At 40.1% G+C, this 14,988-nt stretch overlaps 1 protein-coding gene across 1 annotated transcript in view; it reads right to left on the reverse strand.

Moving 5' to 3' along the window:
• Positions 1-841: 841 nt before the first annotated feature.
• HS6ST3 (heparan sulfate 6-O-sulfotransferase 3) overlaps positions 842-14,988 on the reverse strand; it is a 790,122-nt gene continuing 775,975 nt past the window's right edge. Inside the window, 1 exon segment of the mRNA XM_027776340.1 lies at positions 842-1,889. Coding sequence (XP_027632141.1) covers positions 1,181-1,889 — 709 coding nt within the window. The 3' untranslated portion in view covers positions 842-1,180.

The raw sequence follows: 14,988 nt of genomic DNA on the forward strand, positions 1-14,988 counted from the left end.
TGATTTGCTGACTGTAGCCATAGTCTAACAATACGTAAAGATCACGTAGGGAAAAACAAAACAAGAAACAGTTGTCAGGCTGGAAATACTCAAGCAAATGTTTGGAGGGGGAGTCTGTCTAATCAGACCTCTCACTCATTTAGCGACCTGGAGTGTATTTTGAGTACACACTAGCTAAGTTCCTGCTCTTCAGGCAAAGTTCTTTTCCTTTTCCTTGATGATAGCAGGATTTCACATCTGGCAGTACCCTATTATACATGACTGCTCCAAAGAGGTTAAATTCTAAAATATTCCATAGAAAGCTAACATTCTGTAGCCAGTTTGGAAATGTCAGACACATAGTTATCTTCCTGCTTGTTTTCCTCTCATTCATTCCTCAAATTGAACATGGGAATTGGTGAAGTGAAATATCCTTAGGCATTGGTAAATAAGTACATTTTCTCCTAATGTCCTGCCAGTGTTCATTTCTCAGGGACCACAATCATTCCTGTCCTATATCCACTCCGTTTCTTCAAAGATGAGGTGGAAGCATGGCTTAGGGTTATGGTGCTGGGATTTTGTGGGATGTGGGTCTCTAGCAGTGGTCAACGACAGGGTACTTTTGTTTGAAAACAACTGCTACAACAAAACACATTACTCTACTTATGATTTAAACCACATTCAAACAGAGTTCAGAGATAAGTGCCAACAACAAAGAGAGAATTGGCCTGAAATTCATCTAAGGATTGAAAGGTTCTTCTCTTTCTCTCTTTAAGCAGACCAGCATTCTTATGACAGAGACAGTGTGAAAAAGACCAGTTTCAGCAGAACATCCAAGCCATCATTTGGCTTTTCATGTGTGTCTCTGTGGGTTCCCGATACCCAACCTATAACCTATGTTGCTGCAAAGGAGATTGCAAGGACTTTGTGGTATTTGTCTCCTTGACCTTCTAAGCAGTCAATACAGGATGCATTTCTGCCCTACTTAATATCACTGATTGAAAAATGTCAAGAAAAAAAAAAAAGGACACAACAGATCATCTCCAGCTGGATAAAAAGAAGACAAAGAGGAAGCAGATGTCCAAATAAAGCAACACACAGCCAGATGTCCTCAGAATGGCCTAACTTCTCCAAGGTAATGCAACAGGAGGTCAATGCACCTGCTCATTCTCCCCCTTCCGAAAGAGGAGTGGGCAGGGGGTCACCATCTCACCACCTGGCTGTTGTAGTCCTCGGTGACAGTCCCCTCATTGGCCCCATCCTCTTTTGGCCAACGGTGACCCCTGTGCTCCCGCTGCAGCCTCCGTTCCTCCCGCCTTTTTTGGCGGTCCCTCTGGTGCTCAAGCTGCTTGGTGTGGTGGTAGCGCTGCTGGAAGAGATCTTTTGCATATTCATAGAGCTGCATGTCCAGGAAGTTGAGCTCCTCGATGCGTTGGCGGGCACCCTCATTAATCTCCACATTGGAAGCCCGTGTAATGTTGAACTGCGTGAAGGGGGAGATGAACTTGAGGTTGAATGTCCTCTCAAAGAGGAACTGTGTCTTTCTCTGAAATTCCGTGAGCCCAAAGAAGGCCATGTTCTTCAGGTTATTTTTTGCACTCTGCAACAGGATGGTGTTTCTTTCACTCTCATTCATGAAAGTCAAGTTATAGCAACCCACCAGGCTGAGGTCAGCCAGCATGCGTACCTGGCGGTTGTTAGCCAGGTTATAGCTGCAGTCCATAAACTCCCGCAAGCTGACCCCAGACCAGTCATCCCCTGGGTAGCAGGTGGGCAGCTCATCAGGGGTGGGGCTTCTCCCATCGCACATGTGCAGAGAGGTTTTCCAAGTGGCCCCTCTCTGGACGTGTTTCCACTCACTCAGGTAACGTGACACTGGGTCCCGCAACATTGTAATGTAATAGAAATTCCTGGAAGAAATTAGAGGAAGAGTGTTAGTCAACAATATGAATATTGGGATTATGAATCTCTATCATTTTAAGTCAGCATTGAGTCAATGGGCTCTTCTGCCAAATATTCTCCAGATGTGAGATTATTTGCCTGGATGGGTGCCTATTAGGTATAGTGCATTTGTTTAGTTTAAAACATATAAACAGGTTTTAATAAGTTTATTAGATTTTTCTTCCCTGATCTAGTCTGAGGAGGGTTAAGGTGGGTATACTAGATCATTCACTCACCAATTATTAACTGATTAATTGCTAATGAAAATATCTACATTTTATATACAGAGGACATACAGTGATTTAAAAAGTTGTTACCCAGGATCAGCAGATGATATAATGCTTACATCACTGGACTCACAAGGTCAACCTCAGTTCGTGTCCTGGAACTGACAGCTTAAACTCACGCAGGCACGTGCGTGTGCATGCCCAAGATCTTTAGAGGAGAAGAGAAGAAAAGGGATTGCAATGTGGCCATCCCCCTGGGGGGTGATTTCCCACTTTCTGTCTCTCTGTCTTTTGGGTGAGTGCACATGCCCTACAGCAAAAGTTTCTCTTAAAAAGTTGCTATACATCTGATAATTTATCTGGTTCTTACAAAATGCCTCTGTAGTATATAGGTACTGCTTTATAGGCATACAAAGAGGTAAAATGATTTATTCAAGATTATGGGATTAGAAAGGTCAAGGTAGGAACCTAATTTACCTTAATCTTTTCTCTTTAACTGCTATTCTGAATTATGAGGTAGGTGGAGTTGGGAAAGGACGTGGTGAGTGTGGAGACTATTTCCTGAGTATCTACTTTGTGCTACACAAGGTACTTTATGGATGCTAGCTCAGAGACTTCTCAGTACAACTTTGTAAGTGAGGTTTTTCATTACGTCTGTATATATGAAAACTGAGGACATACAGGCTCACAAAAGTGAAAAAATCCTAGCCCAAGGTCCTAGAGTCAGGTTAATACTTGACCTGCTGTATAATCTGGGTCTATTTGATTTCAAAGCTCATGTGCTTTCCTGTGTACCATATTAGCATTTATAAAACAAGCCTGTAACTTATTTACTGTGTGCCTATTAATAGTCGGGGGCTCTGGTTATAATCACAGATCTTATTTTATTCCATAATACCTAATGGAACATTAAGAAGAAATAAATTTTTAGATGGTTATTTTCAGAATGATCACATAGGGATCAGGATAAGTTCAAAGGGGGCAAGAGAACTGTAAAGAGGCAGGAAGAGTTAGAGAACTTGATATAAAAGATATAACAGTAGACACAAGAGGAAAGTCAATCTTAGTTCAATGAAGTAAGAAAAACCCTTGTCATTATTTGAGCAACCAAACAATGGAATGGGTCACCTACCCCATCACCAATGGTGTCCAGGCAGAGCCTGGATGTTCATTTGTCACAGAAGCCATAGAAAGATCCCCACCAAGGAATAGGCTGAAAGAGACCTCCAGTTCTAATATCCTACTTTGACCGTTTTCCCTTCTACAGCCAGTTCAATTCCAGTTCACCTCCAGTTCAGTGTTTGCTCATTAAGGGGAGCCTGCTCTGGAAACATTGCATTAAATATAGCAACTCAGAGTTCCCCTGGGGAAACAAAAAATGGTCCTGACATTTCTGAAAAGAATTTAGTGCCACCAAGAGCCCTGGAACCTGAGTAGTGTTGGGATGGGCTGGGTGCTGCCCACTCAGCCTCAACATGGCCTGCCACATTCTACATGCAAAGTGCTGCTGTCCAGCCTGCCTCAACCTGGCATCCAGAGGGCTGCAATAAAACCAGGTCATTTTCTCTCCATTCATCTTAGTGTCTGCCCTTCAAAGAAATGTGTCTGTAAAATACACCATACTGGCGAGTAGATAAGTGGATCACAGAAATTCTGTTGAGGAATGATGTTTGGTTATCTCTGCATCATGTCACATTTTGTCAAATATCTGTGTTAGTAAGGGGAGCAGCTGTAGCAATCACACACCTGGATCATTCCTGTGTGTTGTTAGTGCATATATTTGAATGAAAGACAAATGGTGGAGTGTCTGATTCTATATTTAAATAAAAAGATGTCTTAAACCTGCAGGAAACACTAGAAATAAAATTGGAGGCACTAGATAGTGGCTCTGCCTCCCTTCAGTCTCATAAAACTTGTCTCCACCTCTTGTTGAAGGTTGAGGCTCTTGCATCAGGTCAGATTCTAAGTTGAAGAGAACTACTTTGTCACCACACTCTGAAAATCAGTTTTAAGAAAATTGTATTCTTGATTTAAAAGAAATAGTGAAAAGAGAAACGATTTCATTTTGAGTGTGTGTGTGTGCAATGACTATCAATGAAGATGATAAGAAGCTCGACAAAGAAGAAAAACCAATGGAAAAGAATGGATTTTCAATTCGTAAGAAAGACAACCTAGCCTATAGAGGTCCTTGTGAAATATATGAGGAGGAATAAATTGTCAAAGGCTTATATGAGATTCAATGAAGATGTTTCATTCATTCACATCTAACTGATCACCATGTACATCATTTAGGAAATAAAATACTTTTTATTCAAGATTTGGGGGCAAAGGTTTGCAAATTTTGTTTTTAGTTCCAATGATGACATATTTATTTAGATAAACTAACTGAAACGCCCGAATGCGAACATTTTCCCCATAGACTAGTACCCAGACTCATGATGTTGGAAATGTACTAAGTGTCAGGTGTGGTGCTAATGGTACAGCTCAACTCAACAATCTTATGAAATAAGTGCATATTATTTCAATTTTTCACCTAGAGTTGAATAAACAAAGGATTTAAGGAAGTGAAATAAGTGGCCCTAGACCACACTAATAGTAAGTCACAGAACTTGGATTTAATCAAGTCTGGCTAACCAGAAAGGAAGGAAGGAGAAAGGAATGAGGTAAAGGAGGAAGGGGAGGGAAGGTTACTATATAGGGCCAGAAAAATTTCTTATTTCATAGGAAAAATCCAGCCTAGCACTTGTTCTATTTGGTCAAACTAAACTGAATAGAGAAAAAAAAAAAAAGAAAACCTAGTACCATTGATAGAAAAATGAAAAATGTAAGGGTGCAATATTATATTTTATTCTGCATTTTTGAAAGAAAAATGAACTATAATATTTAAAGTTATAAATTTTCTATATTCTGTTATTTTGAACATCTAACCTTACTGCTGGGTGAGCCATGTAGTTTTGAAATGTGCTAAAAAGATGTAAAATCTTAAATAATACTTCCTTTTAAACCAGGAGGAGGAATTTATTGAAACTGTCAAGGATAGTCTGAGTCTCTGCTCCTGCCAGTCACTGTTTTACATTACTTTGTTGTCTTTCAACTGTGATGGAATGACAATTTTATCAGTGGGAAAAAAATGTCCAAGAGGTCAGTAGGGAAAACAGAAAATGTCTGACACAGTTTCTGGAGTCCATAGGAAATGGTGGTGAAATTTGCTCATAGGAGATATTGCTATTATTGAATATTATGAGTAGTCATTACAAATCATGCTTTACCCTATGTTGTGACGTGTTCACATTTCAATTCTGCCAGCTGAGACAGATTTTTATTTCCCCAAACAGTGACATGATAATATGTAAATACAATGATGATGATGCTGTTATAACTGAGTGGGCTAAGGATGACAAACACACCAGGGCAGAAGAATTTAAATTAGAAAGATCTTTGAATTGGGTGGAAGAAGACCCAAAATGAAAAATATCTTATTTCCCTGTTAACTAGACAAAACAGAAAACCTATGAAAGGATTTAAACAAAGGGGAAAAAAGAGGCTGATGACAGTCAATAAGTCTCAATCCCATTTATGCATCTCAAATGTGACATGATCCGGATCTTAAAAATAACCATAACTGTTGGAGGATTTGGGGGCTGAGAATTACAAAGCTCGGTGACATTAAGATTTAACTGCAATTTCCTGGAAAAAGGAGATGCTTTTGTCACACTTGGGAAAATTGGCCATTAGAGCTTCCTTACCTTCATTCCACTGGAAATCTACAAAATCTCAAAGCTGACTAAAACTAGGTAAGCTTAAAATGGTCTTAGTTTCGATTTTTAACGTTGCATTTAAACATGAATAGCCAAATTGTAGGGTGATGTTCATATGAGTAAAATAAGTCCTAAATATCTTCAAGTTCTACTAGAGAAAGTAGTCAATTTATAACAAAAAGCAACTCTGACATCAAGACATCTAAATATACTGGCAGAACATTTATATAGATGAAGCACAATGTCTCATCTCATGGTTCTGTATTTGAGTGGATCACTGCACTTGAGAATTGCTTTAGTCAGACATCTCATGTACATTTTGTTCATTTCAATCATGCAAAGCAGTTAACACAGGAAATTATAAAAATTGTAAAAAAAAACAATAGGTTTAAGAACGCTCGAGTTTTTTTTTTTAATCTGACAATTTGATTGAATCTTTAGTTTTTAAATCATTTTTATATTAAAATTAAAATTTAATTTAAATTTAGTTTTTAGTTTTTGCCTAGGGCATGTGCATTCATTGGAGAGAGAGACAGAGACAGTGAGAGAGAAAGTGAGAAATCACCCCCTAGGGAACATGGTCACTGCAATCTCTTCCTCCATTCTCCTCCTGGGATCTTGGGCACACACACACATGCATCTGGCATGATTTTCAAGCCACCGGATCCAGGACTCAAGCTGCAGTCCACCTACGTAACCGCTACGGCAGCCAGCTGCTGCCCTCAGATCATTTATTTTTTTCTCTCATCACTAACTTTTACTTTACCTTCATTTGAGTCTCTACTTCCAGACAGAAAATTATAAAAATCATGATGAAGTGATATTTATCTCTAGGCCACACACTCAGTCTTCATTGCTGACAAGCCTTACTCCAGTCCCATGAATCTTCTTTTCCTCCAACTCAACAGAAACTCACTTCCTTCTGCTCCCTTAACTCCCAATTGAGTCTCTAATCAATGTACTTAAAGGATTTAGTACTAGGCTTTACTTGTTCAGCAGCACAATGGAAGAAGAAAACATTTTTTAAAGGGTTAAACAAAGAATAAAGAGCAAAACCAAGCAGCAGTCAAAGACTCTTGTGGAGTTCATAGGACCCTCACTGACTCCTGTTTCTTCCAACTTGATCTTCTAATCATAGACAGAGTATCTCTTGTTCATGTATTTGTCCATACAGTTAACCTAAATGCTTCTCAGATGTTAGAAAAATAAGTAAACTATTATTTGCCTCTTCTTTTACCCATTAATTGATTTATTAATTCTCCAAATGTTAATTAAGCTGCCTCTATTTGCCAAGCATAGCGAGTAAGCACATGAGACTCGGAGACTAAGAAGATATTGTCCCCAACACCTTAGGCATTTGATGATTTTGGTAAAGTAAAGAAATGCTAACTATGAAGTTCAGGAATGTTCTTCCAATCTCTCTGGATCAGAGCACTCCCTGAGACAGATAACTTCGTTTGCCTAGGTGACAGCTACCTGGCAACAGATCCTTACTTTGCCGCTTCTTCAAGAAGAGCTTGGGTGAATTCATTTAAGGACGATTGTAAAGCCACTGGAGTTCCCTAGAATTGTCATTCTTGTGGCCATGGAGTAATGATGGCAAATACCTGTGTACTCAGAAAGATTAGGAAATGGGGTGCTTTCATTAGTTCAGTCTTTATTTTAACTAATAATAATAATACGTGCCATCGAGGAGGCTTAGTGATGTCAGAGAGAGGGCACACACACCACTTTTAGTAGCTTCCTTTGTTGTAAAGTGATCACATTTAAAAATTCTAACTACACTAACGAAAGCATTACTGTCTTTTGTCACTTGGAAAGTTTTTGCCCTTTCCTTCCCTTATTTGCATCCTGCTCATTCATCCTTCCAGCTCATGGCTCAATATATGTCTTCTCTTACTTTTCCACCCTACAGGGTTTACTGTCACTTATCACACTTTCAACTTGAGCGTGAGAGTCTCGGGCACAGTTACCCTTTAAGTTCCTTTTTGAAAACTTTAAGCCTTATGTCTCACAGCACCTAAAAGTCCTGCTCAAAGCAGATGTTCAACACATAACTTCTATGTAAAAGAAAACAATAATTACATGAAATAAATGTATTTTAATAGCTAAGATTAATATTGCCTTTGATAAATATGCCTTTCTTTTCTCTCCCAAAAAATCCATCTGATACTATTTTTTAAAGTATGCAAAGAGTGAAAAGATACATAATCACCTAATGCATCTGTCATTTGATCATGATGGTTGATGACGTGTAGAAAGAAACGACACAAACTTAGAGCAAGAGGTAGAATATTTCATACAACAGATAATTAGAAGCAATGTGGTTTATTTTAATATTTATCTTAATATTTTAAATACTAATATTGCTGGTTCTTCTCTCTACTACTTCAATAACCTATGTTTCATTAAGGAGTTTATTGTATCATTTGCTCCCTTTTCTAATTAGCAAGTCATTTAGTTAACAAGTGCTTATTGAGGGCTTGCTATGTGTAAGGAGCTGCTCTAGGAAATGTAGAGAAACATAAGAAAAGGATCAAGTGCCCTCATGAATTGTCAGTGCAAGGTGGTAAGGTAGAAAACAGCATTAGTTAGCAAATTATGGAGGTAAACATGTCGAGTGGCCCAACTATCGATAGACCAAGAAGTTCATGTTGTATAGTTCACTAAACATTTGTTTCATGAATGAATGAATAGAAAGATGGTATAAGCTAGAAAAGGATATTGAGACCAAATGGTCATAGGCTCCATATGCAACTGTGAATTGCAAACATAGGAAAGGGTTGATTTAGGAAGATGCATTAAAGATGTACTAAAGTAGGTCGAGACCAAGAGAGACAGACATGTAGTAGTGGTGATAACAGATCAGCAGGGAAAATTCCAGAACTGTGGGCATGAGTTAGAATGAGTCATAACCCATCTGTCATTGTTGCTTCTGCTTTCCTTACTGCCATCCTTCCTTATACCACATTCTCCTCTTTCCATCTATTTAATCCTTCTTTCTTAATACTTTGATTCTCATCAAAATGGTAGAATAAGGAGTGTAAGTCACTGGTATCTTTGTGGGTGGTGATTTAAAAAGATTTCTTTTTATGTGGCTATGACTTGCCTATCCAATGACAACACATCAAATGAATGAAAAATGCCAGGTTCACAGAGGAAGTTTAATAAATACATTCCTTCCAAAACCAGCTTAATTCTTATAAAATCAGGCAGCAAAATAAATCTCTCTACACACCATAGTTTCATGAATTCATGAATACCAGATTAAGTAGGAATTCCTTCAACCAGTCTTCTCTGATACCTCAGAGGACCGGAGCTTCCACTCACCAAGCCCTGAGCCCCACATTGTTTCATCATTGTTCTATGACCAGTGGGTGTGCTGTCACTTGCATAGGCTTTATGCACCCTGAAATTTCCAGGGCTTAGAATATATGACCTTACATGATGGATGTTCAGTTGTTCCATGTTTGCGGAGAATACACACATTTATCAGCTACTGTTTCAGGGCTTCTTGGATCTTGTGAAATGAATGGGAAATAATAAACTTCTCGTCCTTCTTGTCCTACAGACTTTGAAGTGAGTTTCCCCTACTTATCCAAGAGTCTCATGAACTGTGAGTGGACTTGGGGGCATCTGCAGATCTTGGCCTTCACCATGGCATCTGCACAGGCAAGGATTCCTTGCACAGAGCTGATGTGGGCATGTTTAAAACATGGAATTTGTCCCCTCCATCCTCTTTCACTTATACTGAAATCATTTTCCAAATATTTGGAAGAGAATTAATTTCTTGAGTCTCTTTAGTGCCACACAGTCATTACAGGCTGCCCATTCTTCAGTATCTCAATAGAATATTATCTGCACTGTCCTGTATCTGATAGGGGGAATTGCCACCGTTAGAGCTTGGCAATCAGACTGCCCTTTGACACAGTGATGAAAAGGCCTTTTATGCAAGCCTTGAAAACAAATTAAGGAATTTAAGAATGACGTTCTAAGCAAATGGGAAATTGGAAACTACAATTGTTAAGTGTTATAATAAAGAAGTTTAGGAGGCTGACAACAGTGTGTGTCAGGGTGATTGGTCCCCAGGATGTCCGGTATTGTTAGGAGAAAATGGAGACACGTGCATGCGGTTATCTTACTGCACACAGAAGCCACGTGTCCGAGGCATCCTCCCTCCCGGGAACTTAGGAAGCAGTCAGATCCTTTCATTTCACACCCTGCCCAGATAGCTCAACTCTTTTCAACCAGTAACGTAGAGGTGAGAAGAATGTCTACAAGGCTCCCCTTAGAGAAGAGGCTTGGCCTAGTTTTCATTACTTCTGCACCCAAAGTCTTCAAATCTTCAAGTCTTTAACTGGTTTTGCAATTTTTTTAAAAAATCATTGATTAGAAAGGCAATATATTGTCATTATGAAAAATGTAAGAAATGCAGCAAGTAAAAAACAAGAAAATAAAAATCACCTATAATCATTTCACTCAGATACAACCATAGTTGAATCTGTGTATATATGTGTGTGTGTGTGTGTGTATACACACTTCTCTTTTTTTTTTTTTTTTGGAGAGGTTTTTGCTATAGGGCGTGTGCGCTTGCCAGAAAGACAGACAGATAGAAAGTGAGAAATCCCCCCCCCCCAGGGGGGATGGCCACGCCTCAATCCCTTCTCCTCCATTCTCCTCTTGGGATCTTGGGCACACATGCACATGCACCCAGAATGACTTTAAGCCACCAGGTCCGGGACTCAAACCATGGTCAACTACATGGGAGTCCAGCAATATAGTCATTACACTAACTGCTTGTCCCCCAATATACACATTTCTTTTAAAGAATTGATATCATGATATCAAGTATGATGCCAAATTTCTTGATATTTCTAGCCTGTTTTTTTTTTTTAACTTAAAATAGTGTGAACTTTTTTAAAAGAGAAATTTTTTGCTATAGGGCATGTGTACTAGTTAGAGAGACACAGAGAGACAGAAAGTGAGAAATCACCCTCCGGGGGATGGCCATGCCTTTTTTATCTTCTCTTGGGATTTTGGGCACACACGCACACACGCCCTGCATGAGTTTCAAGCCTCTGGGTCCAGGACTTGAACCACACTCGGCCATATGGGAGTCCAGAGATGTAACCATTATGCCATCTACCGGTCTCGGCGTGAACTTTTTTTTACCACTGTATTTAATATTCTTCCTGAAGAGTACAATGTTCTTATATAAAAGCATTTTCTAATTAAGACTATATTATAATACATACAACCGATCTTCCAGCTTGGGACAATTAGGCACATTCTATTTTGGGGGGGAGAGGAAGTATTATAAACAAGACTCTGATGAACCTCATAAGCCATAATATTTGTGCAGAGAATAAATTCCTAGGAGTAGAATTTCCTGAGCCAAGAGAATTGCTCCCTTTTCTGTATAGTTTCCTACCATAGTCAGAGCAGGAGGGGACAGGGTCATTCCAGGAGCCTGACATCACTGAGAGCAGACACATGGCTGCCCGGAAATCAGGGCAGAGCTGTGAGATGGGGACCCATTCCCTCCAGCTGCACTCGGAAGGTGTCTGGAGAGAAAGGGGGCCTCGATGGACCTTCCAGAACAGTCAGGTTGAGATATGTGACATGGTGGTGGGGAAACATTATTTTCCAAAAAAGATTTGTTGATTTTTCACTTAATGAGCAGCTGGAATATCAAATTAGAAACTAAACATTTGTGGAATCCAATCCCACCCATCAAAGCTGTAGCTATATTAAAGCCGACATCTGGATCAGAAAGATGGAGGTCCCTCGCCCGATTACATTCGGTGCCAGTCCTCAAAGAAACCACCTCTCGAGATGCAATTTGCTTGCAATGTCTAGTGTCAGCTAGCTTTAATTATGAGAAACCACACATGATACTAAACCGACCAAACAACAGCATGAAATAAGAAGCTTCTGGATGATAAAGGCCATTTCTCAATGATGATCAGTCAATCCTTCCCCTATCCCATTCCCTAGAGGAAGAGATGGAATTCATCAATAACACAAAAATTATAAATCCAGTCACATCACTGCCTTATATTGACAGGAACCCTATGAGCTTCAGATTCACTAAAATGCCATGATTTTCGGGCGGTTGTCACATTTGCTTTCACTTTCTCCCAAGTGGCTGCTGCAGAATAACTTTCAGGGAATGCATGTTCCAGGGGCTTGTTTTTGCTATCTTGCTGAGTACAGTCCCTCCCAGTACAGTTTCAAATGTGCCAGGGAGGGTCCTGCTCTCATGCATTATTCAGGCACTTCCGTGATTATTTGGTTCAGAGGCGCCCTGCTTCGCGCTGCATCGCTGGGACTTGGGCAGGAGAACATCTCAAGGCACTCTGCGAAGCTGTAGTTTATGCATGCGGGTATCCACCTGAAGCCTGGAGCCGCCCCAGAGTCAGATAAGGCCCCATTCAGTCTCCCTCGCAGCTCTAATCCCAGCCGGGTAAAGTAGAACACCAGATAGTACACTCAGATTGTGTTATCGGGCCTTTCGTGTTCAGCCATGCTCTCTTCTTAACTAATTTCGCAGGCTCTGCTTTTAGGGAATGTGAGAATTACACAGGACAGAAACGATGCAGAGTCTCCACTGCAATTGTTTAGCGTCAGCCAATTTGGAAAGGAAAAGAAGAAAATCAGGGTATTTAAGAGCCAGACATGAGCTCCAATATTTAGATCTGTATTTGACAGCTTTGATGCAGATTTTCCTAAACTGTCCCAGGAATTAAAAAAAAAAAAAAAAAAGTCTGTCTAGATTTGGCCACATGCTTACATAAAGGATTCTTCTGTTTGAGGATTCTCCTAGATTCTGCTAGCCAAAATGGGCACTCATTTCAGTATATTAAATGAACTATCTGGATCTCAACCTGATTCCTCCTCTGGCCAGTTCTCAAAGAAAGAGCATCTCAGAGGACATCTTTTAGACAATGAGCTAAGGAGAAAGCTAGCCCAACATATGGAAAGTTCCATGTGAAATGAGAATTAATATTAATAACAATAGTAAACTGCTAACATTTATGGCATGCACACTGCGTCCACGTCCAGTCCTAAGTGCTGTACTTGCAGTACCCAATTTAGTCTTCGAAATATCTGAGTTATGTGTGTGCTTTTGGATGATGTCTGCAATTTCATAAAGTGATGATAGTTTTGACAGTCTGGTCCATCATCTCGTACAAGTCAGACTGTCTTGGAGATGCAGCTCGTGACTCAACGGTGTACTCCCAGGCTTTGATGAATTTGAAGCTCTAGAGGCAAAATGAGCATCTCAGGAGAAGAGATTTGTGTTTACTGGTGGCTAAGCTACAGGAGATGAGAGAGGCAGCACATGGCAAGGCCTGGCGTGGACAAGAAGCGGGAAGAACAGAGGGTTACCGTCTGCTCTCAGCACAAGGGTGCATGGGTCCACAGCGTGGTCTGTTTACAAGGTGGAAGAAGCCATAGAAATGATTTTTCTGAGCTCAGCACACCCACAGAACTGCATAAAAAATTCACACTTGAAGACAAGGTATTGGAGGCAAGGGGGGATTGCTGTGATTGCATTACTTTTTAACGCTCCCAAGGAATCTAGAAGCCAAAACCTGCAGTAATAGCAGAACAATAAAGGATAGCCGGAAATAACTGTTTCTGTTCTTTGGAGGTTTTTTTTTTTTTTTTTTTTGGTTTTGTTTTGTTTAGTTTTGGAAATGTTTTTGCTATAGGGTGCATGCACTCACCAGAAAGACAGAGAAAGACAGAGAGACAGTGGGAAAGGGAGAAATCACTCCCAGGGGGGATGGCCATGACACAATCCCTTGTCCTCCATTCTCCTTTCAGGATCTTGGGCACACACGCCCAGTGTGAGTTTAAGCCACCAGGTTCAGGACTCCAACTGCTGTTGACTACATGGGAGTCCAGCGATACAGCCATTATGCCAACTGCTGGTCCAATGTTGGAAATAGCTGTGCAAGAGAATTCAGATAAAGTCAAAGCTCATACATCCCACAATTCTCTTTTTGACTATAAAGCGGGTTTTTTGTTTTTAACACATGCTAGAAAGACTCAGAAAAGTATTCAGGGAACATTGCTATCCTGAAGTTGGCTGTTCCATAGCTTTTATTCAGGAAGACAAGATTTAGAGAAAGTAACAATCAATCCCAGGGCCCAGCAGATGGCATAGTGATTACATTGCTGGACCCCCACATGGCCAACTGTGGTTTCAGTCCTGGACCCAGCAGCTTGAAGCCCATGCTGGGTGTGTGTGCATGCATGTAAAAACCCCAAGAGGAGAATGAAAGAGAAGAGACTGCAGTATGGCCATCTCCTTGAGGGATGATTGCTCATTTTCTTTCTCTCCCATGAGCACACATGCCCAATAGCAAAAATGGCTCTCTCTCTCTCTCTCTCAAAAAAAAGTCAGTCTCTACACATAGGGACAGGGCATGACTGCATGATTCCAAGCACTGGAATGCAGTAAAAAGAAACAGGTCTGTAGTCAGGAAGATCTGGGTTCCATTTCAAGCCCCCCTTACTTTCAATGTGACCTGCTCAGCTTAGTGACTTCTGGGAGCCCTACTGCTCTTATCCAAATAGCCAAAGTAAAAACGCTTCCATCGCAGGGTTATGGGAATTACTGAATGAAATAATGAATATCAAGCACCTAGCTATAGCTAATACATGCTGATCCTCAACATGTATTCATACCATATGCTTCAATATCCCTTTCTCCACAAATATCAGAGCCTTGAACACTGCTCCAAATCAGTGACATTTTGAGTATTAAACAAGCTATGTGAATGATTAAAAAACACCAGCCTATAGTAATTTTATTTTTATAATCTTTTCATAATTTTCAAAATACATGCCTAATCCATTATTTTACTGAATCCTCACTACGTTATGTCAGAGACAGCAGAGAAGAGATTCTCATTCAACTGTACAAGAGAGGAAACCTATGCCAGAGACAGAAAAGGGTTTTCCCAAGTTTAACAGAAAGGAGTAGTGAGGCTGGGAGACCTCTTTTTTTAATAAAGAATTATTTTTAATTTAACTTAATTAATGAATTTTAATTCAACCAGAGAGGGAAA

The sequence above is a fragment of the Tupaia chinensis genome, unplaced genomic scaffold, assembly GCF_000334495.1.
Source record: "Tupaia chinensis unplaced genomic scaffold, TupChi_1.0 Scaffold000057_1, whole genome shotgun sequence".
In the NCBI taxonomy this organism is placed as follows: Eukaryota; Metazoa; Chordata; class Mammalia; order Scandentia; family Tupaiidae; genus Tupaia; species Tupaia belangeri.